At 30.3% G+C, this 24780-nt stretch overlaps 5 protein-coding genes across 5 annotated transcripts; 4 read left to right on the top strand and 1 right to left on the bottom strand.

The window, feature by feature from the left end:
* Window positions 1-3239: 3239 nt before the first annotated feature.
* Window positions 3240-4169, top strand: LOC124912581 (dof zinc finger protein DOF1.5-like). The gene has a single exon (XM_047453222.1). The coding sequence runs from the start codon at window positions 3460-3462 to the stop codon at window positions 3943-3945; it is 486 nt and encodes a 161-aa protein (XP_047309178.1). The 5' UTR covers window positions 3240-3459; the 3' UTR covers window positions 3946-4169.
* A 2633-nt stretch (window positions 4170-6802) lies between these two features.
* LOC124911743 (heavy metal-associated isoprenylated plant protein 45-like) lies at window positions 6803-7384 on the bottom strand. Its single transcript, XM_047452256.1, has 3 exons — window positions 7379-7384; window positions 7209-7284; window positions 6803-7119 (listed from the first exon to the last, which is right to left on the bottom strand). The coding sequence occupies exons 1-3, from the start codon at window positions 7382-7384 to the stop codon at window positions 6803-6805; spliced, it is 399 nt and encodes a 132-aa protein (XP_047308212.1).
* An 11582-nt stretch (window positions 7385-18966) lies between these two features.
* Window positions 18967-19377, top strand: LOC124911742. Its single transcript, XM_047452255.1, has one exon. It carries the CDS (start codon window positions 18967-18969, stop codon window positions 19375-19377), a length of 411 nt encoding a protein of 136 aa, XP_047308211.1.
* Window positions 19378-20037: 660 nt separating this feature from the next.
* LOC124911739 (ervatamin-B-like) lies at window positions 20038-21264 on the top strand. The gene is made up of 2 exons (XM_047452249.1): window positions 20038-20476; window positions 20666-21264. The coding sequence occupies exons 1-2, from the start codon at window positions 20038-20040 to the stop codon at window positions 21262-21264; spliced, it is 1038 nt and encodes a 345-aa protein (XP_047308205.1).
* A 173-nt stretch (window positions 21265-21437) lies between these two features.
* Window positions 21438-23996, top strand: LOC124911735 (uncharacterized PE-PGRS family protein PE_PGRS54-like). The gene is made up of 2 exons (XM_047452243.1): window positions 21438-23679; window positions 23830-23996. The coding sequence occupies exon 1, from the start codon at window positions 21438-21440 to the stop codon at window positions 23673-23675; it is 2238 nt and encodes a 745-aa protein (XP_047308199.1). The 3' UTR covers window positions 23676-23679; window positions 23830-23996.
* The last annotated feature ends 784 nt before the right edge of the window (window positions 23997-24780 follow it).

Here is a 24780-nt window from a genome sequence, read left to right as displayed (position 1 = left end):
TAACCCCAAAGATAAAAGATAAACACCTATGTTATATCTTAATAATTAACTATTTTCAATTTAATTAATTAAAGTCTTCCCACATTAACCTCATATTTTACTTGAGACTAATAAGTAATACATGTAATAATTAAGATAGATAATGGGCTTGTTGCTCTTGTTGAAGATAACTAAGGTTCTTCCCTCTATGTCCTTGGGCCTTTGGTCCATTTAGTGTTTGAATTAGATTTTCAAAGTTGTAACAAGCTTATTTCCTTTATTGAATAAAAAATAATAATATTTATCTTAGGATATCTAAAGGAAAATCAAATAATATTGTGTGGAAATAACATTGCTTGATGTATTAAGATTAGATCTGGGCCATATTATGTATCTATCCAACACTGCAGATTCGGTTATATTTATATAATATCATTCCTGAAAAAGAGGAAGACCTTTTCTTAAATGGTAATGGTCGAATGAAAGACATATTTTTATTATAAATTTGAAAGAATAAATGTTATTATATTTATTAATATATACATAATTAATTAAAGTATGTTTTATAATATTATTTAAATTAAATCATTACTTTAATAAAATATTTAAAAAATATAGTTTTTACATAAATTTAAAAAATTAAAAAAATATTTGTTTGATTAATATATACACATAATATATGTTTACTTTTTATACTATCAAATATTCTTTTACTATCTTTAATAGGTAATCTTTTTAGATAAATATAATTTGATTGTTTACATTTAAATATTTATTATTATATTTTTCATCAAACTTTTTTTAAAATTATACTTTTTTTATTATATATTTTTTTGTTTCTTTTTAAATATCAGTTTTTTTTATTTAATAATCTATACTTTTAAATACTATAATAATTAAAAAAAATAAAAATATGTATTAATTCTGTAAAATTTGTTAAAATATAATATATCAACTACTTTTTTAATATTGAAAAGCTAACTTGACCTGACCTCCATTTCATCTTAAAATCGTTTTAAATAATAAAAAAATTATTATTGAATTGAGTTAAAAATATTAATTATTTCAATATATATATATATATATATATATATATATATATAAATCTATAAATTATAATAAATAAATGTTTTTTTTAATTTTTTCAATTTTAAATAATTTATGTATTAAAAATAATAATAATTGTTTAATTACTATAAAAATAAGTCTTACAACTATAAACTAATATATTTTGATATTAATATTTTATAATTATTAATTATTTCTATAAATATATATATAAAAGTTCATAAAATATATTAAATACTAATAATATATATATATATTAAAATATAAAATAAAAATAATTAACCATACTATATATATTATCCTTTTCAATAATCTAATTATTTATTGATTTGATTGTTTATTAATAAAAAAAGGCAAGTTGATATTCTTTACTATTATATATATAGGCCCCAATTAAGCAACTTGTTTAATAAATTCCACCCTTTACATATGCTTCTTATATTTAACTTTTTAAGGATTTCATTTTTTAATATATAGTTTTATTTATTTATTTGGCCTGCCTCTACAGACACTATTAATATTTTAATGGACATATATATGGCCCATGAGAGATCCAATCCCTTGGAGTAAAGTCTAAAATACCCTTTTTTTTCATTTCAACTAACACACTTGCTTAGTTTATTTATTAAAACTATATATATAACTTGATAGTTTGATTTTTTGTTTTAATACTCTTTTACATTTGAAATATCCACTAAAATTAATATATTTAGAAAATCTAAAAATCTGATTAGTTATAGGTGTTGACAAAAAAAAATAAGAGATTATGTTATTAAATAATGAAGAAATTAACACAATATGTTAAAAAATTCTACTCTTTTTTTTTTTTTTTTTTTAATGAAAACATCACTTTAAAATAATAGAAAAAGTATCACTTTAAAACGGATGGAGTATCTCACAAACATTGAGGAAAGACTTGAGGGAATACTTAATGAAGAGGACAAGTAGGTAATATTAAATTAATTGGAAAAAAAGGGAATAGTTCAAGAAAATGACAAAAAGGTGAATGAAAACTTTTTCCATGCATCTGGATCCATTTCCTTAACTCCATCTGTTTTTTAAGGCATGTTTGATAATCTATTTTTTTTAAATATTGGAAAATCAAAAAAATATAATTGTAATATTAGGGTGAAACTAGGGTCCTTGAAAGAACCAATTGAATTACTTTTTCATTTAAACCTTGACTTAAACCTTAATATGATCTACATTTGACTACGAGGAACCAACATCCAAATGTCATGAATTAAGAAAATCTAACTTAAAACTAACCTTCATTTTCTTCCAATCGATATAACTTTTAAGAGAGAATCTTGTTAACATCCTCCAAGAGCCATATTTATTTGCCACATTGGTGAACTCATATTATCACTGGGACATTACTACTTAATCCATCAAAGTAGCTTAGGGCTAAGAATTAACTTAAAAACTAGAAAAAGATCACGGATTCGATTTTATCTGAAAGCGCTTGAGTTGAAGTGGATCACAGGTTCAATTACATTTGAAAGCGTTTTGAGTTAAAACGAGATATCACAACGATAAGTAACATTCTAATTCTCATTAATTAAAAAAACAAAAACAAATCAATTACTACTTAATCATGCTTCATCTATCTTACAACCGTCCATATCAAAATTTAGAACTAGAAACATCTTTGTATGGTTGTAATTGTAAGTTTAATTGCACAATTATTGTGAAAAGCCCATTTAAAATTTGATGATTTAATTTTTTTTATGCCTTAAAAGATTGTCTAAACAATAAAAAGGAAAAAAATTTTTAACATGGTTCACTAAAATTAAATTTTTTTACGTTTATCAGAAGAAAAAAAAAATTATTGAAAAAATCAAATTAGAGATTACATCATAGTAGTAACATTTGACCCCGAAATCCTAACAAATAAAAAATTGGGACCGAAAACTATGATGTCCAGACAAAAATTTCAGTTTTCTAAAATGTTCGATTGCATATTAAATAATTTTCAACTATGTCAACACCAATATTTGTCGATGATCCTTCAAAATATTGTTATAATATTTTCTAGATGTATTCTATAACAAAAAAAAAAATCATATTAATCTTATTTCCTTATAACAAGATTACACATAAAAAAAAATATAAGATATAGTTTCATTTTGTTCATATTAATACCAAAACAAACAAACATAGCCTTAAGTATAATATGCCAATTTGCCCTTTTACGTTTGTTTTGTTTTTGCCATTTCCTATATCAGCACCTTCCCATGTCTTCGTCAACTTCGTCTATCTCTCTCATCTCTTTTTTTTTTCTCTCTCTATAATTTTGGGTTTCGTGCACTTTTTGCATCTCATGATCCATTTATAGCCCTTCTAAGATCAACATCTCTACACTTTTACCCATTTTTCACTTTATCCATAATTATTATACATATATCATATATGGATGTTCAAGAATCGCCCGGCATCAGGCTCTTCGGTGCAACAATTCCGATTCAAACCGCAACCACCACCACCACCACACACGACGATGATGATGCATCAAAACAAGATCACGATCATGATCATGATCGTGATCAAGCAGCAGCAAACAACAAATTAACCGATCAAGAAACAGAAACAGAAACATCAAACAGGGCACCGGAAAAACCGATCCAGTGTCCAAGATGCAAAAGCATGGAGACAAAATTTTGTTACTTCAACAATTACAACGTTAATCAGCCACGACACTTCTGTAAGGGATGTCAACGTTACTGGACAGCTGGAGGTGCCTTAAGAAACGTTCCTGTCGGAGCCGGTCGCCGGAAAAACAAGTCACCGTCGTTGGAGAATTGTGCCGGGGAGGAATGGCAGATCACCGCTCCGGGTTTGCCGCAGGTTTTTCCGGTCAAAAGACGGAGAAGCACCTCCGCCGGTCAAAGTTGTTGATGATGCGTTTGTTTGTTTGTCTTATCTTGTAGTTTTTTTTAATAAAATATTTTAAGAAAGAAAGAGTGGCATTTAAGTCATTTTTACTATATGATGATATTGTTATTGGTAGTGATCGATCCAAGGGTGATGTACATAACAGCTGTCTCATCCATTTTTTTAAAGTGCATTTAATCAATGATTAAATTAAAATAGTCATTTCAAAGATATTCTTTTTACACGAAATCTTCTATTAATAATTTCACCCTTTTAAAATCAATTATATAATAGTTTTGGGATCTTTTGTTTCTTATTATAATAAAGATATTAATCAATTATATGATCTTTTATTAACAAAAATAATGAACTGTGATATTTCATAATCTAATAATCATTTAAAGCTTATTGAGGTTGAGATTGATTCAGGTGGTTGGTCTAGCTTTTATGGCATCTATATTCATTAGACACAAGTCCCATAATTTTATTTTATCTGAATTATCGTGTTTGGAATGAATTTTGTCAAGTTTGATTGATAATTAACCGAGAAAAGAGAGGAGGGTAGTTATGTCTTTCCCTAACTTTGTTTTGAACATTCATAAAAAACATAACAAAAAAAGAAGATAATTTCATTATAAATTTAAATATGTGTGGATTTACTGAAACTGAATAAACGTGGAGAGTAATAAAAAATATTACTAAACTAGAACAAGACGAGATGATAAGTTAACTCTCAATCTCGATACGCCTCATTGCTATCATAATTATTGCCATGTATTTTATGTCTAATTGTTTTAGTCTGTTTTTCAAAATTGCATAAACCCTATTGCTCATCTATTTGCACAACAATATAATTATATTTTATATTAAATCATTAATTATGATGACATTTTATTCTGTATGATATTTTAAATTAAACATGATATGATAGATATTGTTTACTTTAACCTAAATAAATTATTATTTTCATAAAGTCTAAATTAAGAATTAATAAACTCAAATCATATAAGCCTTAATTTTAAATAATATTGTACTGTTTGTTTTATAATTAATTAGGATTTGCAAGGCGTTTCAAATCAATTTATAAGGTAAAATATATTTGACTAGTTTTTCTTAAATGTTTCCAATTAAATTTGAAGAAGAGTGGTAATATGAAATTAAATAAAAACAATGATTAACATAATTCAAAATTATCTTGTTTAAAAACATAATTAATTAAACTAGCATTTAGCCTGCACGAGTAATAATATAAAAACCGTGAAAAAAAATTACGGATAACATTTTTTATTTTATTTTAAACCGTTTTAAGTTTATGGGTGAGTCAACCCACAATCCGACACAAGTATTCATTTACTCAACATCATTATATATTAGTTAGTTAAAAAGTTGAACTTATATTAATATTAAAACGTCCCGCGTTTATCAAATTTGGTGTTGAATTTAAAATATAAAGTCTTTGTAGCCTAGTTGGTTAAAGAGTTGTACTTGTTTTTTTAAGTTGCAAGTTTGAAACATACCTCTAGCATTTTTAATTTTATTTTTAACCGTTTTAAATTTAAAAATGGGTCAACCCACAATCCGACCCAAGTATCCAAATTAACCACAGCTCTCGACCCGACAATCCGGACACTTTAAAAATTAAGCATCATTATATATATATAGATTAAGGTCAATTGATGAAAGTGATTTATTAGAAAAACTATTTTTAAAATAAATAAAAAACTAGTTAGAAGTTGCTTAGTAAGAACAACAGCCTCGTCAGCATCATGAGATGACAGCAGGTTTCAAAGTTGAAAGTCAATACTCATTCGGTTTCTTTTGTTTTAATTTAATATTTATATCTTAGCTGTCATTTCTAATATATATATATATCGTACTATTTTAAATTTGTGAATAAATTCTGATTTCTATACATTATAATACTGTCACTTGATACAACATAATTAATTAATGTATGCTTATAAAACGATCATTTATTTTGTTTATGCATTTCAAATAAACAAATTATAATACAATCATTATATATACACCAAGAGCTTGTTTGATCTTAGTTTTTTTTTTTTTTCTAAAACATTGTTTGTAAAAAAATATATTTGTGTTTTTAATTATTAAAATGTTTATGTGATATTTAAAATTTAAATTTAATAGAGATAAAATAAATATATTTTAGTGAATAAAAATAATAATTTAATGATTAGAATACTTATTTAATAGATATATAATTTATAAAAACGCGATAAATTCTCAAAACTACCCTAAAACGAGCTCTAAAGAGTTCCATTAATGTTCAATTTTTTTTCTTCTAAAAACTAATCTATGTGTCATCTTAATTTCCTTTAATATTTCTGCCACTAAATTAATTAATTAAAATATTTTAATATATTTTTATAAAATTTAAATATAAAAAATAATAGTAATTGAATCAATTAAAACCCAAATAAGTTATTTTTCTAAACTTTTTTTTTTAAATCTAAATAACACGACATCAACATCACTAAGTAAAAAATTGTAATATTAACTATAGTATAAAAACATCTTTAGTGATAGTCAATAACGATTTGAAGTGATTTGAAGTGCCGTTATCATATACTGGTCATCGATTTCAAAACCAACAAGAATTACTAAACAACAATTAACGAAAGCATTTTCGTATTATCCTAACAAATTTTCAGTTGTTGGCATTTATCAATAACGACGGAAAATAAGGTTTTAACGCCAACTTATTGATAAATGACAACAACTGAATTAAAATCATATATGAATTATGTATCAATAATACTATAGGGTAATAAACGCATAAATATAAATATCTTTAAAATAAAAAATAAAAATACAGATTGTATTGGAAAAGAAAAGTAACATTTAATTACAATATTATGTGTTACATTATAGAACAAGATTTGACATTATCATCACTAAACATGTAACTAGAATTTTCATCAATAAGAGCTGTGTAAGGTGGGGGTTTATAATTTGGATCATCAATATCATCATTAATATTATTATTATTATAACTAATTTCCTGACCACCATAGTAACGTTGCATGAAATCATGGTACTCTGGATTATACGGGTAAGGCCACAATTCTGCGCCCGATCTCACCTTCTTCCTCACCGCCTTCAACACTTGTTCTTGGTCTGCAATTCCCGTCACGGTTACCTTCTGTTTATCCATATCAATGTCAATCGATTCAACTCCTACGAGTTAACAAGATCATGATCAATTAATTTAGATATATATCATTAATTTAATTAATAGTAAGTTTGATTGATCATTTCACTTGTACCATATAGTTTATTTAGAGCTTTCTTGATCTTTCTCTTGCATCCAGGACAATCTATCTGCACCTGCATCTCCACTATCTGAATCCAATTACAAGTAATTATTATAAATTGTTAACATCATATTTCATTCAAACCACATAACATATATAAACGCGAAGAGATATAGAAATACCGTCATGGTGTATAACAAATAATTATGGCGAAGTACAAATTAATGAAGAAGAGATCGTGTTGTGGCTTTACTTCATATATATATATATAGGTATAAATGTTTTTGTTTTAGCAAGACGTGTATCTTTCTCTTAATTGGTAAGCAAGTTGCTTTCTTAAGGAGCTATATATATGAAATTGCATAGAAATTGAACTGCAATTACAGCTAGCTCTATACCATGGCCATTGGTCTTATTTTGCTGCCATAATCAAGATTCTTTTTCAATCACATTTCAATTTTATTTTCTTTTAAAAAAAAAACTCTTTTCTTTTTGGTTAGTTAATCATAATAGAAAGTCGGAAAACATTCCAATTGTAATGCCTCAAACCCCAGCTAGGACAAGAAATTATAAATACCCGAACAAATCACTGATCAATTATACAACTAAATTAAAGTTCAAAATGTATTGATTCATACAAGTATTTATAACATATTAGTACTAATATTATAAACTACTATAGGTTTGATTCTCACTTAGTTAGAACAAAAAAAGTCTATATTAAGAAAAAGTATTTAAAAAATATTAAAGAAAAACAAGTCTTTTATAACTATTTGAAATTTAGGGTTAGCGACGAATCTAAGAATTAGAGTTGGAGTGTATCAAGAATAATAAAAAAGTTAGGAATAAAACGAGTGAAGAATATAAGCTTTTTAAATTATAGGAAAAATGATGAATTAAATTTAGAAAATAAGTAAAAAAAAATTGGGATGGCTGAATCCCACATTTTCATATATAATTTTGAGATCAATATTTATTTTTAATAAATTTATATTTTAAATTGTCTTTATATATAAATATTCATTTTAACAACTTTTATGTTTTTATTTAACGAATTATTTTTTCAAAAATAAAATATAAAACCCACTTACATATATAATTAAGATACATAGTGCCTGGTTGTACTAAAAAGATGGATTTGTTAACTGGAGACGCGGTTCCACACTCAAACAAGGTACCTAATTATTTTATTGATAATAAATGATATTAATTTTCAGTACCTTGAATAGTAAGATTATCTATATTTGCACTTCATGTTTTAACTAATTAAAAGGGAATAGATGTGATGGATCATTTTGCATAAATAGTTATAAGTAAAATAAATTTAATAAAAATAATAATAATATGTATTTAAGGTTTAAAATTCTTAATAAATTACGAATAATATATTAAAATAAAAATAAAACACTCTTATTTCACATTTTATTCACTTCGATAAAACAACATATTTTTTTCCGAATGAACCTCTCATTTCGTGACCTAACATTTTTATTTTGGTCAATCAAATATGTGATTCGTATGTTTTTAATATTTAACATCGTGACCTCACACTTTGGTCAATCAAATATTTGATTCATATTTTTAAACCACTTTCAATTGATATCGGTTTATTATCGCTCGACAAATCACATCACAATCACAATCATACTCGGTTAAAGGGTTATACTTGCTTTGTTTTGTTAGGTTGCAAGTTCGAAATGAACATATAACATTTTAAATTTTATTTTTAACCGTTTTAAGTTTATGGGCGGGTCAACCCACAATCCGACCAAGTATCCATTACTCTCACATATATATCCAAATTAACCACAGCTCTCGACCCAACAATCCGAACACTTTAAAAATTAAGCATCATTATATATATATATATATATATATATTAGTTAGTTAGTTAAAAAGTTGAACTTGTTAAAATGTCTCGCGTTCATCTAATTTGGTGTTGAATTAACCACAACTCTCGACTCGACAATCCGGACACTTTAAAAATTAAGTATCATTATATATATATATATATAGAATAGTTAGTTAAAAAGTTAAACTTATATTGTTAAAATGTCCCGCGTTCATCAAATTTGGTGTTGAATTTAAAATATAAGTGTTATTAGCTTAGTTGGTTAAATGATTGTATTTGTTTTGTTAGGTTGCAAGTTCAAAATATACATATAACATTTTTAATTTTATTTTTAACCGTTTTAATTTTATGGGCGGGTCAACCCACAATCCAACCAAAGTATCCTTTTACTCTCACATATATATTCAAATTAACCACAGCGCTCGACCCGACAATTCAGACATTTTAAAAATTAAGCATCATTATATATATATAGATATGTTCAGTGCCGTTCTTGAGATTTTTTAGGCCTTAGTCGAAAGCACGAAATTGGGGCCCTACGCATAAACTTCACTTGTGTTTCACCGTTGATCTTCAATAACCTTCAAATATCTACAAAGATGCAACATAAATTGTCATCGAAAGTGACTTCTTCTTACATTTTTAGATGCAAAATCATTGATAATTGTATCGTAATCAATATATTCCAAAAAATCTTTTTCAATACATAAAATAGCAAGTCCATTCAATCTATCTTGAGACATCGAAGATCTTAGATAATTTTTCAATAATTTTAACTTAGAATTTTTTTTTTCAGCAGAAGCTACCGTAACAGGCAATGTTAGTAAAATTCGATATACAATAGAGACATTAAGGTAGCAATCTATTGACATTATAAAATCAAGAATTTCAGCAGCGGACATATCCAAACTAGGTAAAGCAACTTGTAGTATTTTTAGTTCAGAAAACAAATCACTCAAATTAACATCACACGTACCTTCATGAGAAAATACATTACAAAATGTGCTACACTTTTCTTTCAATTTGCTTTCATTCAATGCATTCAACTTTCCAGAATTCACAAGGAACCCAAATAAGTCATTAAACTCATTCAATTGTTCAAACCTATGTTTTATAGATGCAAGAGACATATCAACCAATACTAAAAAATAGTTGATCCTAAAAGATTCTTCTGGCGATTGTTGTTCAACATTAGAAGTATTATCATCAAAATATTTTCTAGGGATCTTCTTAACACGTTTAGTCGAAAAAATAGGATCTATGTCCATTTCACATGCAATATCATTTGCAATAATTAAACTAGAGACAAACCCATCTATTTCGAAACTTCTCAAAAAATGCAATTAAGCTTTCCAATTGATTAATGGCAGAATCAATACACATAGATGAGGACTGCATTTTCTCACTAACCATATTTATAGCAAACAAGATTTCATACCAAATAACCATACCAAGTATAAATTCAAAACTATATTAATTTCTTCAGCATTTATCGCTTCAGTGGAGTCTAAATTTTCAGAAACTTTTGTTGTTCTTTTAACAAACTTGTCAAGCGCACCACTTTGAGATTTAACAAATTGTTCTTCTAATTCTTTCATTTTTCGTTTTTCATATCCAGATAAATATTTTTTCGGCGCCATCAAACAAGTAACTATTTTCAAAGATCTTTACGGCTTAACCACACAAATACACAATCTCAAAACAAAGCATAAAAATAAATAACAATCAAACCCTGATGTTGAATTTTCACTTTTAATGGTTAAACCTTACGGTCCTTACCTCAAGGCTCAACCCAGCGAAATAGAGCCACCGTCGAAATTATTTTGTTGTCGGTTTCGTTGTCGGTTTCGTTGTGAGTTTTGTTGTCGGTTTCGTTGTCGATGTAGGATATAGAGACTGAGAGAGATAGACAGTGAGACAGATAGTAGGATTTTCAATTTTTTGTTCTGATAGTGTTAGTTTGTTTCTCTATTTGGGCTATAGAGCCATGGGCCAAAAATTCTAATATAATAAAAAAAATTAAAGAATAAGAAACTAAAAATCCTTACTAATACCTAGCATATATAAAAAAAAATTGGCCCCTTTTTGGTCCTAGGCTGCCCCTCCGGGCCGGGCCTGGATATGTTGTGTCGTGCCAAATTATTTTATTTTTTTTATTCACAATATTATGATGCACATACTCATTTATGAAGTGCTAACTCGTGTCAACATAATTATTCGTGTTTACACTAGTGTGGTGTGTTGTGTCACCTAAAGTTAGTCATCATGTCGACACAATCGTATCTAACATAAATAAGTTAAGTTAGTTTAATATGTTATATGTTATTTTAAATTATTAATTAATATATTCAGTAAGTTAAATATTAAATTTTAGATAAATATCACACATTACTTATTAGAAATACATATAATGTATAAAGAGATATTTTTATTCGTTATTATTTATATAAAAAAAATTTGTTAGATAAAGTCATGTTAAATAAAATAGAGAAATTATGAGACTCTTCTATTTTTGTTCATATACTTTTTTAATGTTTATATAATATATTTTATTTAATTTTTATTATTAAGTTAAATTTTATTTAATTTTAATTATTTAATTTGAATTATAATTATATATATATAATTAAATAATTTATTAATTTAGAGAGAACCTACGTAAATTTAGAGATGTAAATAGTTAAGAATGATGTTTAGTTTAAAAAGGAAAATGGAAAAATTGAGTAAAAATTGACTAGAGTTAGAGTTGGCATGTTATGCTTAGTTTATGTGACTAGTTGTGTTTATTTGGATTCGTTTGTAAACTTGTGCTCGTGTCGTGTCTATGTTCGTATTTGTGTCGTGTCGACTCGTAATTGTGTCAATTTGTAATTGTGTCGTGATTTTGTCGATCGTAACATGTTTATGTCGTGTCCAGTCCATAACCAAAGTGAGATCATTATAATATTGTGTCGTTCATTATCAATACTTTGTTTAACCATCATAGTATGTATTGACCAAACCCATTTACCCAACTTTAATCTTATTACTCTTCAAAATTATGTGTTACTTCTTGCACCTAAGGAATCTTGATATCCCAAGAACCTATCGATATTGACCGAACCTATTTACCCAACTTTAGTCTGGCCATTACTCTTTAAAATTATGTGTTACTTCTTGCACATAAGGTATCTTGATATCCTAGAAACCTACATCGATAGAAAGTAGACCGTGAATGACTTTGCAATGATATGGCCTGGATGGTGTGTCGGTCATGTTGTGTTTTCAAATGCAATGTTTGCTCAAGAAAATCGTCCCCATATATGTCAACAATTTAATTTTGGAAGACATTAGTATTGAAAATTATATTATCTCAATTTATCTAAAGTGGCTGTCTTGTTCGTATTGAACCCACTTCCATTATTTCTATCACCAACACAATAAAAAAATTTCAATGCCATACCCTATGAGGACATAATCTTCATTTTTAGAACAACAATACTTTATCTATAGATCCTGAGTTTTACCTTTATGAAAGTTTGAAAAGTACTATAGTTGGGAGAGGCTGCAATAACATCTCTCCAATTGTGTTGTAACTGTCGGTTCCATCTTTCGCAACGTAGATAATTTGAGTAAGACAAATTCCACAACCAAAAAGCGACAAAATGATTGATGGCAAAATCTATGACAAATCTTGTAGTCTTCATTTTAGATTTCACATGTACATTATTATAAAATATCATGTCTTAATGAACCAAGTAGAGTTGGACATCGTGTTTAAAGAGTCGTATCGGACAATTCGTGTCAAAATTTCAATTGTGTTGTGTTGTGTCGAAACTTATTCTCATATGTGTCGTATCGTGTCTTGACCTGCTCAAAATATCATGATTAATGAGTTTATTCGTGTCGTGTTAACTCGTGTAAACATGTTTATTAGTGTCATGTTAACTCATGTGTAGTGTTGTGTCGTTGGTCATCGTGTCGGCACAATCATGTCGGATCGAGACTCGTTTTCATTATGTGTTACTTCTTGCACATAAGATATCTTGATATCCCAGAAACTTATCGATATTGACCGAACCCATTTACCTAACTTTAGTCTGGCCATTACTCTTTAAAATTATGTGTTACTTCTTGTACATAAGGTATCCTGATATCCCACAATCGAAAGTAGATCATGAATGACTTCGCAATGCTATGGCAGGTTGGTGTGTCGATCCTGTTGTATTTTCAAATGCAAGGTCTACTTAAGAAAATCTTCCCCATATATGTCTACAATTTGTTTTTGGAAGTTATTAGTATTGTGAATTATATTATCTCAATTTATCTAACGTGGTTATCTCAATTTATCTAAAGTGACTGTCTTGTTCGTATTGAACCCACTTCCATTATTTCTATCACCCGACACAATGAGATTTTTCCATGACATACCGTATGAGGATATGATCTTCATTTCTAAAACAATGACATTTTCTCTATAGATCTCGAGTTTTACCTTTATGAAATTTCGAGAAGTACTATAGTTGGGAGATGTTGCAACATCATCTCCAATTGTGTTGTAACTGTCGGTTCCATCTTTTGCAACATAGATAACTTGAGGAAGGCAAATTCCACGACTAAAGAGCGACAAAATGATCGATGGCAAAAACAATGACAAATATTGTACTCTTCATTTTGGATTTCACATGTACAAATATATAATAACTTAAAAGATCATTTTTTTAATGAACTAAGTAATGTTGTACATTGTGTTTAAAAAGTCGTATTCGACTCGGACAATTCGTGTCAAAATTTCAATTGTGTTGTGTCGTGTCGAAACTTATTCTCATATGTGTCGTATCATGTCTTGACCTGCTCAAAATATCATGATTAATGAGTTCATTCGTATCGTGCTAACTCGTGTAAACATGCTTATTCGTGTCATTTAACTCATGTATAGTGTTGTGTCATTGGTCATCCTGTCGACACAATCGTGTCGGTTCGAGACTCGTTTTCATTATGTGTTATTTCTTGCACATAAGGTATCCTGATATCCTAAGAACCTATCGATATTGACCGAACCCATTTACCCAACTTTAGTCTGGACATTACTCTTTAAAATTATGTGTTACTTCTTGCACATAAGGTATCTTGATATCCCAAGAACCTACATCGAACCTACATCGATAGAAAGTAGATCGTGAAGGAAATATGTAATGTCAACAGATCGTGAATGTCTTTGCAATGCTAATGTAAAAGTGAGTAGTTTGAGAAATGAAATGATAAAGGTGGGTAGAAAATGAATAGATTTAGAGTTGACATGTCATACTTAGGTCATGTAACTAGTTGTGCTCATTTTCAATTCGTTTCTAGACTCTGCTCATGTTTGTATCGTGACCACTCGTGATCGTGTAATTTGTAATTATGCCGTGATTGTTTCATCTCGTGTTTATGTCGTGTTCATCCCACAACCTAAGAAAGATAATATCGTATTGTGTCGTTTTGTACTAATATCGTGTTGATTTGTGTTGCCCAACTCATTGCCCAGTTTTATGTATTCTCATAAAAAAACGTAAAATATATTTAAGTATGAAAACTTTGACAAATTTTCAATTCTATTGAAAAGGTCAATTATTTTATTTTGTTTAACTTTATTTTGTGCAGCAATAAAAAGTATTAATATTCAAAATTGAGTGATATAGTATATTAATTCATGTCTTTTTGTGATAAGTTTCAATTTTGTATTTTGACCATTTACAAATATATATATATATATATATATATATATATATTATTATAAGTATATTGATCAATAATATCTAATATCATGTCATCTATATATTAGAAAAGATTTTTTTTTTAAATTATAAATTGTTTTTAAAACCCCAAATCCGATTCCAATTTGAGTTTAAACAATTTGCTTTTTTTTCTAAATTTATATATATTTTTAAGATGGTAGATTTTTTTTTATTATTAAAATCAATTAGGTCTCAAAAATTGTTTTTATTTGAATATTCACATGATTATTTCATTATAACCACACTTAAACGATATGACACAAGACAAATTTCTCAAAAAAAATGAAAAATATAATGACAACATATTAACTAGACAAATTAAATTACATAAAAAGCAAATAATCAATTTTCAAAAAATAATAAGAAAAGTTACAACATTGAAAACATCTAAGTGCTTTGTTTGAGACTCAAACTCACAAACTTTAGGACATGATGATGAGTTTCTAGAACTATGTTCTAGCACTGAAGTATTATTCTTTTGCATTTGAAATATCTTGCAAATATATATTATGAATTTTCATTTCTTGAACAACTAAATACTAACATATTAACATAGTTGTAAAACACATAAACTTATTTATCAAGTTATGGATTTGTATAAACATGTAATAAGCATATTCATTAATTAATTTAAATGAGCAATTAATTATGAGTGTCTATATACAAATCTAATGGGCCACTTGAATTTATTCCATAAAATACATTGATTTAAAACAAAAGCTAACCATCTTGTACACATTTTTAATTAGATAAATGTACACATTTATTCCATATACACATTTTGAGTTCATGTCAAGGCTGGGTAACATATATAGTATAACAAATTAACAATACTAAAATAATAGATGATGCAAAGAGGAACAAAGAGAAAGCAACAAAATAAGGGAAAATAACAAACACTAAATGTTCATATCATTATCCAAGAACTCAACTCCAGCATATTCCAAATTCACATTATAAATCTGCATCAATTACTCTTAACCTCTAGTATTTAATTTCTACTAAAAAAAAGTCTTAAGTTAATAAAATATTTTGACTACGTTAGCTTCCGAATAATAAACTTTAATTTCAAAAATAAATAAAAAAAATCCCTTAAGACTCAGCTTAGTAGGAGAATTGATGGTTAAGAAATGGGGGGAATTTGATCAAATGACTCTTAAAAGAGGGTCATTCCTGAAAATAACCTTAAAAATCTTAATTTTTATATTTAATTTTTTTTTTAAATTTTAGACATTTTTACCCTTACTAACCTTTTTTTTCTTTTTTTTTTATTACTCTTCCTTTTTCTTTTTCCCCATTTCACAGAGAAATTTGATCAAATGACCTTCAAAAGAGGGTCATTTCCAAAACTAACCTAAAAAATTTGAATTTTTATATTTAACAATTTTTATAAATTTTGGACACTTTTACTCTTATTAACCTTTTTTTTTCTTCCTTTTCCTTTTCCTTTTCCTTTTCCTTTTCCTTTTCCTTTTCCTTTTCCTTTTCCTTTTCCCCCATTTCACACTTTCCTTTCTCTCTTCCCCGCGACCCACTCTCCCCTCGACGATCGCCAAGCCCCTGCGAGCCCGTCTACCCGACGTTCGCCCATCGCATTCAGGTTAGTTCGACTGCTCCTCTCTTTGCATGTTGAGTAGGGTTTTAAAGTTTTAGGCTTTAGTGAGTTCTATAGTTTTGGTTTGAAATGCTGTGAGATCTGAGAAATGTATAGTTTTTGCATATTCTAGCTTGGGCGTACCACACAATATGTAAAACTAATTTAATAAGTTTATTAATAAGTGGAGATAGCTCAGTTGGTAGAGTGTAAACTGAAGATCTGAAGGTCAGGTGTTCGATTCACCTTCACCGAAAAAGTTTTTTTTTTTCTATTGGAAATTTTAAATAGAATGATGATATATAAGCATTGAAATGATTTTGATATGTATGAATTATTCTTTCAAAAGGGTTGTGTGTGCAATTTTTCTTGGGCCAATACACTAGAATTGTCGATCTGATGTGAACTTTTGTTTCAGATTGTCGCAGCACATAATTGCTATATATTGGCAGAGGCGAAATTTGAGCCATATTCGGACACTGCAAGATTATGCCTTGTAAGACATATATACTTTATGATGATGATAGTTTATATGATAGTTTATAGGATATAGGAAATGAGCTTTTTGAAATAGAAATTTGAACAAATTATTAGTTGTTGTGTAATATATCTGTTGTACCATTTGCTGCACTTGAGAAAAGCCTCCAGTGTGTAATGGAAGGGTGAGATTATAAGTAAGTCAAGTTCTTATTTTCTCAGTTGTCTCTTTCTCTCAACAATTTATAAATTGAATCCACTGATGTGATTGTGCAAATCATGTATACTATACATACATTCTTATTCTTGAAAAGGAATCTCAATTCTTTCGTTTATATCTTATAAATCTTGTATTTTTTGTATATATAAAGATTGTTTACTTATAAATTATTGAGAGCACAAAGCAACAAATAAGTTGTTTTTTTGCCCAAAGGGAAACAACAAGTGCGTAACATAAACAAAATTCATCATTAACCAAAACATAGACAGAAGAAATATGTTTGAAACTTAGAAACTAATTATTCATCCTCTCAATATTGATGTTAAAAACTTTAAAACTAGAGACATTTCACTTTGTTCCTAAAGCTCTTTTGTCAATAAAGAATATCCCAAAAACGCTAAAACCAAGAATCAAATTTATCAAATGGCTTGTTTAATAACTTTCCATTTGAATGACTTTAAATTTGATTCTCACTAAGAATGTTCTAATTTAAATAAAGATAGTTAATGCGAGAGTTGTACTAACTCAAATAAAAAAAGAATATCCTTAACCAGCGAAATTAACTCAATTTGCATTCAAGAAGAAAACTCTGTAAAACACCTAAAAAGACAATAAAAATTCCATCCAACAAATTCATGAATGATGAAAATAACACTCTAGATTATTAGAACAAGATTAAAAAATACAGTTTTGTATTATTGTTGAGAAGATTATAATGTAATTTTTATAAGTCACACAAATACCATTCATTTCTATTTATATTAATTCAACATTTATGAAAGAATCAATGAAACAAATAAATGACTACACAATAAATAATGAAATTAAATTAATTATTTGTTGTATTAAGCATTTAAAGGTGCAATCCAGTGTCTTCCATTTACAAAGAGCCAATTCATAGTCCAATTCTCTAGCCCAAGACACTCCACGAACCGCTTTCGCCCCAGGCCCATAACTTAATCCCTTACTTAATATATTAACACCAACTTTTTTTTTTCTAGGTTTTGTTTTCATGTTTAAGATTAATAGGAAACAAAAGCACATCTGAATTCTAATTAAACCAATAAATAAATAAATGAAATCTGACTATGTTAATTTTCTTAGGTTAATCAGATTATTATTTTTAAGTAAAATAACAATTGAAAGTACTTAATATATGTATGCTCCCTCTGTAAGACTAAATTATAGTTTGATTTAAATAAACAATTTAATTAGTTAAAATATGTTAACTCTTATAATTTTAGAGTAAATTATCGAGTTTGATTTAAATAAATAATTAAATTAATTAAAATTTTACGATTTATAAAATTTACAAGTTTAAAAATATCTTCGAATTTATATTTATAAATTAAAAAAAAAAAAACTCTTCAAAGAGAAATAGTACTTCATAGTTCAATTCCACTTAAAAAATTTAAATTAGATTAGAGGTAATGATTATAGGATCAGGTTAGTTTTTTACATTAAAATAAATATTAAAAATAATATAATTAATTATGTAAATACAATTTTTTTTGTGACATTTTTTTAGTTAACTAAAATACTTTTTACAATTTAAAATAAACTCTTGGATTTTACAATCTTATAACTAGGCAACAACTTCAAATAGAATTTTAATATGAAATTATTTCTAATTTAATTATATAGTTTTGTTGGACATTTTAAATTTGGGTTTAACTGGAAAGTGAATAAATTAATCAGCCAATTTAAGAGGAGATGGAACAAATTTTGGTGGAAAACACAATGCTATAGTAAATATTGATTTCATCGACTGACTATTTTGTCACATTTAACTATACTATAAATATGTTACTTAATTCATCTCACAATCAACAAACAAATAAGTTAATTAAACAATCCATCAAAACAACAAAATGGCTGCAAAAGAAGGAGGAATTGTAAAGAAAGGTCACGAAGAGGGTTTGAAAATGGCGGTGTCACTCCTCGAAGAATTCGAGTTGCCAGTCGGACTCCTCCCCATAGCTGATGTGGTCGAGGTTGGATTCGTTGGTGCCACTGGCTACATGTGGATTGTGCAAAAGAAAAAGATCGAGCACAATTTCAAGTTGATAAGCAAACTTGTTAGTTATAGCACTGAAATCACGGGTTACATGGAGAAGAAACGTATCAAGAAATTGAAGGGTGTAAAGGCTAAGGAGCTCATGTTGTGGCCACCGGTGAGCGAGATCATCCTCGATGACCCGCCCACCGGAAAGATCCAATTCAAGAGCTTGGCAGGCATCACTAAGACCTTTCCTGTAGAAGCCTTTGCAGCTGGCCAGTGAATTATGTGGGGATTTTATTTAGTGTTTGATTTAATTTGCATGTTATTTGTACTTCTTATGAGGTATTAATTTTAATTTGGATTATGGGGTTCATTGTGTGGAGACTATCCATTATTGGTGTCTCAGAAAATAAGTAATAATGTTTCCTTTTAATTAATATTTGAATAAGTTTCAGTTCCAATATAATATAATTTTATTTTGTCAGGATAATTATTTGTTTAAAAAGGTTATAATTCATATATTAACTCATTTAGTTGATCTTTTATTTATATAAATTTACATTCATATATAACTATTTTTAATACATAAGACTAGGCAATAGAGTTACTAAGCTTTTTAAACTTTTTACCAAACCACTTTATTTATCCGCCTAATAAAGTAAAAAAATCATCCAATTTTACATGTTAAATTGCCTTTATTGGTCTAATTTGTTTATTCCACTCTAACTCTTTACATTAATTTTGTGTGTATGCATGAAATACATCATGCATGGACCAAACTCTAACGGTAAATACCAAATTCCCTTCATCTCAATATTTCTCGTATGTAATCAAAGATAAAAACTTACACGTTATATTCGCGAATGTTAGCCTATAAAAACCCTAACTACACAACTTTCATTAGCAATTAACCTCATTGAATCATCAACTTCAAGCCAACATGGCCTCGATCTCTCGAACCAACATTGTTAGTTGGCTTTTCTTCTCCCTTCTCTTTGTAGTGTCTTCTTTGGCATTGTCCCGTCCACTTGTAGAGTCCTCCAATACTGACCAAATGTACTGTAATTGGATGACTAAACATGGGCGTGTCTACAAGGACTCGCAAGAAATGGCCAAGCGACACAAAATATTTTTGGAGAACGTCAAGCTTATTGAAGATTTCAATGCCCAAAAGGATGTCGGTTTCAAGCTTGCAGTAAACCGCTTTGCAGACATGACAAATGACGAGTTTCGAGCTTCATTAACCGGTTACAAGATGGAATCTAGGGTTACAAAACCTAACGCCGGTTTTAGGTATTCTAATGATACTAACCCTCCTGAGTCCATCGACTGGAGAAAATTAGGCGCTGTCACGCCTATCAAGAACCAAGGAAGTTGTGGTAAGCTAACATAAACCAAACAAATACAAGTTATTGACAAAATTAACATAATTTGATAGCAAACAACATTCAACCAAATCAAAACAAACATGTGAAAAAATACAACCAAATAGTCTAAATGAAAAAACATCTAAGATCTCAAAACAAACATTTGCTTATATTAATAGAAACCTTCAACCTTGGTTACAGGAGCTTGTTGGGCATTTTCTGCCGTGGGAGCAGTGGAAAGCATTAACCAAATAAAAAACGGAAAATTGGTCTCCCTTTCGGAGCAACAACTGGTGGATTGCGACGTTGACGGGACCAACAACGGATGCAACGGCGGTTTCATGGACGATGCGTTCGATTTCATTGTTAAAAACAAAGGTCTCGCGACAGAGGAAGTGTACCCCTACATTGGGTCCGATAACGGGGTATGCAACGATAACAAGACACTCATGGTGTCAGCGACAATCACAGGGTACGAGGATGTCCCCGGCAACAACGAGACCGCGCTGGAAATGGCGGTGGCTAATCAACCCGTCTCTGTTGCAGTGGATGCTGGTGGTTTTAAGTTTCAATTCTATAGTTACGGTATTATGTCAGGATTCTGTAGCACCCAATTGAACCATGGGATCATTGCGGTTGGGTATGGTCAGGATTATGATTCGGGGAGGAAATATTGGCTGATGAAGAACTCGTGGGGAGATAATTGGGGAGAAGATGGGTATTTGAGGATGGCTAAAGATATTACTTATGATGAAGGAATGTGTGGATTAGCCATGATACCATCTTACCCTGTCGTGTGATGATGATCATATGATTAATTACTTATGTCTTACCTTACTTACTTATAATGTAACAACATCATATAAAATGATGATCATATCCAATAAATTGAAGTAATTTAAAACCCGGGTTCGATTCCTATTGCATTTTCTGTTTTTGGGTATTTCTCGTTTAGCCAAGAATCTTGGAACTAATGGAAGAACAATCAAAGAAACGAAGAACGGACGAGAACAGTTTATCCCCATATGACGCCCGGAAAATACTTGATCCTTTGAGTAAAGAGCAACTCATCGAAATTCTCCAACCCGCCGTTTTCCGCCACCAGGACGTCCTCGACGCTGTGCGGTCCGTTGCTGACATCGATTCTTCCAATAGGAAACTAGTCGTACGAGGTCTTGGACCGAAGACATCGACTGAGACACTACAAAACGTCTTTTCCTTTTTCGGCGAGGTTGAAGAGAGCAGGGTCATCAAGGATTACTCCAACGGAAGGTCGAAAGGGCATGGGTTCGTCACGTTCAAGCATATCGACTGCGCCATGGCAGCACTACAAGAACCGATCAAGAAAATTGACGGGCGGAAGACGACGACGTATCATTCTGTTGTAAGAACTAATGATGTTGATGTTTCATTGAGAAAGATATTTGTTGGTAATATCCCGTTACAGATGTCAGCAGACAAGTTACTGACACACTTTTCAGCTTACGGTGGGATTGAGTTCGGGCCTGTGGGTTTTGATGAACAATCTGGGAAACACAACGGGTTTGCTTTCTTTATTTACAAAACCGAGGAAGGTGCTAGGGCTTCACTAATTGATGGAATACACACAATTGACGGGCACCAGTTAAAGTGTGAGTTGGCTAAAAATAGTAAGAAATCAAATAACGTTCCGAATTCAGATGGGGCTCAGTTGCCACCGTCAAACAAATCATTGCCAGACCCAAACCATGGAATGGGAAGTTGTGGCTATGTAGGTCTGAATCCTTCAAATAACGTTCCGAATTCAGATGGGGCTCAGTTGCCACCGTCAAACATATCATTGCCAGACCCAAACCATGGAATGGGAAGTTGTGGTAATGCAGGTCTGAATCCTTCAAATAACGTTCCGAATTCAGATGGGGCTCAGTTGCCACCGTCAAACATATCATTGCCAGACCCAAACCATGGAATGGGAAGTTGTGTGAATTCTGCAAATGGCGGTGGAAGCTATGGGAATCAAGGGCCATCATCGTTTGGAGGAGATCAACAACATGCTGGTGCTGGGCCAACTGGTTCTGTTTCTTCTATGTACATGGAACCCCCCAAGCCCTATGGGGGATACCCAATACCAAACCCAAACTATGGAATGGGAAGTTGTGGCAATCCAGGTCTGAATCCTTCAAATAACGTTCCGAATTCAGATGGGGCTCAGTTGCCACCGTCAAACATATCAATGCCACACTCAAACCATGGAATGGGAAGTTGTGTGAATTCTGCAAATGGCGGTGGAAGCTATGGGAATCAAGGGCCATCATCGTTTGGAGGAGATCAACAACATGGTGGTGCTGGGCCAACTGGTTTTGGTTCTGTTTCTTCTATGTACATGGAACCCCCCAAGCCCTATGGGGGATACCCAATGCCAAACCCAAACTATGGAATGGGAAGTTGTGGCCATGCAGGTCTGAATCCTTCAAATAACGTTCCAAATTCAGATGGGGCTCAGTTGCCACCGTCAAACATATCAATGCCAGACCCAAACCATGGAATGGGAAGCTGTGTGAATTCTGCAAATGGCGGTGGAAGCTATGGGAATCAAGGGCCATCATCATTTGGCGGCACTAGTGGTGGGTGTAATTTCGGTTCATATGGAGGAGGTCAACAACATGGTGGTGCTGCGCCAACTGGTTCTGTTTCTTCTATGAACAGGGAACCCCCCAATCCCTATGGGGGATACCCAATGCCAAACCCAAACAATGGAATGGGAAGTTGTGGCAATGCAGGTCTGAATCCTTCAAATGGCGGTGGCTATGGGAATCAAGGGCCATCATCGTTTGGCGGCACTAGTAGTGGGTGTAATCTCGGTTCATATGGAGGAGGTCAACAACATGGTGGTACTGGGCCAACTGGTTATGTTTCTTCTATGTACATGGAACCCCCCAAGCCCTATGGGGGATACTCAATGCCAAACCCAAACTCTGGAATGGGAAGTTGTGGCAATGCAGGTCTGAATTCTTCAAATGGCGGTGGATACTATGGGAATCAAAGGCCATCATCGTTTGGCGGCACTAGTGGTATTCTCGGTCCATATGGAGGAGGTCAACAATATGGTGGTGCTGGGCCAACTGGTTTTGCTTCTTCTATGTACAGGGATCCCCCCAGGCCCTATGGTTGGAATTATGGGATGTCTAGTTTTGCTCCTCCGTTACCTCCTAGTGGAAGGTATCCTTATTAATGAGGTAATTTGTTGGGTAGTTTTTGATCTTACATTTTTTAGCTCATTCTTTTTCATGGAAGTCTTCTATGATCAAGATCTTCTTGTTCTCATGTTTAGTTAAGTAAATGGTATATTGAGATCCTGAGAGGGTATACATGCCTGTTTGATTCAGGTTATAAGAGCTTCTTGGGCGCAAATGGTTTAAATGATTCATGATGATGGGGAAATGATGTACATTTTGGTGCTGCACCTTTAGCCTCTCTGTATTTCATGACAGCTAATCTGTCAAAGAGGATTTTGTGTACTAGCTTCAAATCTTTTTAGTTTGTGTCTTGTATTACTTACACTTTGAAGATGATTTTTTTTTCAATGAATTCTTTACATAGAAGTTTGTTAATTTGCAGATCATGTCATTTTAGTGGATGCAACAAACCGCAATAAGAGTTTACATTGATCAATCTGATATCATTAGTTGTATATTGGTGGATAATTTCGGTTCATTTTGACCCTGTCCTGAAAGAAACATATTTGAAGATGGGTTTCTGATTTGAAATGGAATCTAGCTGTTTTCATACACATTAGTCAACTTTAGAAAAATTGTACGCATTATTATGTTATTGGGGACCCTCAATTAGCTATTCATATCTTTATATTTTATTCTTCTAATAAAGTTTGTCGACTAATAATACATGTAAGTTCAATTTTGAGAAAGCATAAAAGATACATAAATGAAACAAACCAAATAAATATATCGATGTGTTTTCTTATTTGGGTAAATGTAACTAGAATAAGGATTATGTCTTTAATTATGTAATGATTTGTGTTTGTAGAGATACATTATGAACAATTTCTCATGTCTTTCATCAAAAGATGATCTTGTGGAAATATCAAATATGTACTATACTTTTCTTTTATTGCTCAAGGAACTCGAGAAAAAACAAGAAACAGAAGGATGGTAGAAAGCAATGAACTCGATGTAAAACAAGGGGTTATGATGTTCCATCTCATTTCCTTTTCTTTTCAGGTAAAACAGCCAAGACAACTCTCCGGTTATTGAAGATGCTCTGTTTCTGTCCATACCGAGAGTTGTTGGATTCGAAGTCCTAAAAATTCTCTATCGTGT

Source organism: Impatiens glandulifera, chromosome 8 (genome assembly GCF_907164915.1).
Source record: "Impatiens glandulifera chromosome 8, dImpGla2.1, whole genome shotgun sequence".
NCBI classification, from domain to species: domain Eukaryota; kingdom Viridiplantae; phylum Streptophyta; class Magnoliopsida; order Ericales; family Balsaminaceae; genus Impatiens; species Impatiens glandulifera.
Note: the sequence above shows the minus strand (reverse complement) of the source record. Positions and strands in the feature narration are given on the sequence as shown.

Bases quoted from the DNA above. Each gene is read 5' to 3' on its own strand.
- LOC124911739 (XM_047452249.1), top strand. From the start codon at position 20,038: ATGGCCTCGATCTCTCGAACCAACATTGTTAGTTGGCTTTTCTTCTCC. The intron at 20,477-20,665 runs GTAAGCTAACAT...CCTTGGTTACAG, and splicing joins CAAGAACCAAGGAAGTTGTG to GAGCTTGTTGGGCATTTTCT.
- LOC124911742 (XM_047452255.1), top strand. From the start codon at position 18,967: ATGGCTGCAAAAGAAGGAGGAATTGTAAAGAAAGGTCACGAAGAGGGT.
- LOC124911735 (XM_047452243.1), top strand. From the start codon at position 21,438: ATGGAAGAACAATCAAAGAAACGAAGAACGGACGAGAACAGTTTATCC.
- LOC124912581 (XM_047453222.1), top strand. From the start codon at position 3,460: ATGGATGTTCAAGAATCGCCCGGCATCAGGCTCTTCGGTGCAACAATT.
- LOC124911743 (XM_047452256.1), bottom strand. The intron at 7,120-7,208 runs GTACAAGTGAAA...GTTAACTCGTAG, and splicing joins AGCTCTAAATAAACTATATG to GAGTTGAATCGATTGACATT.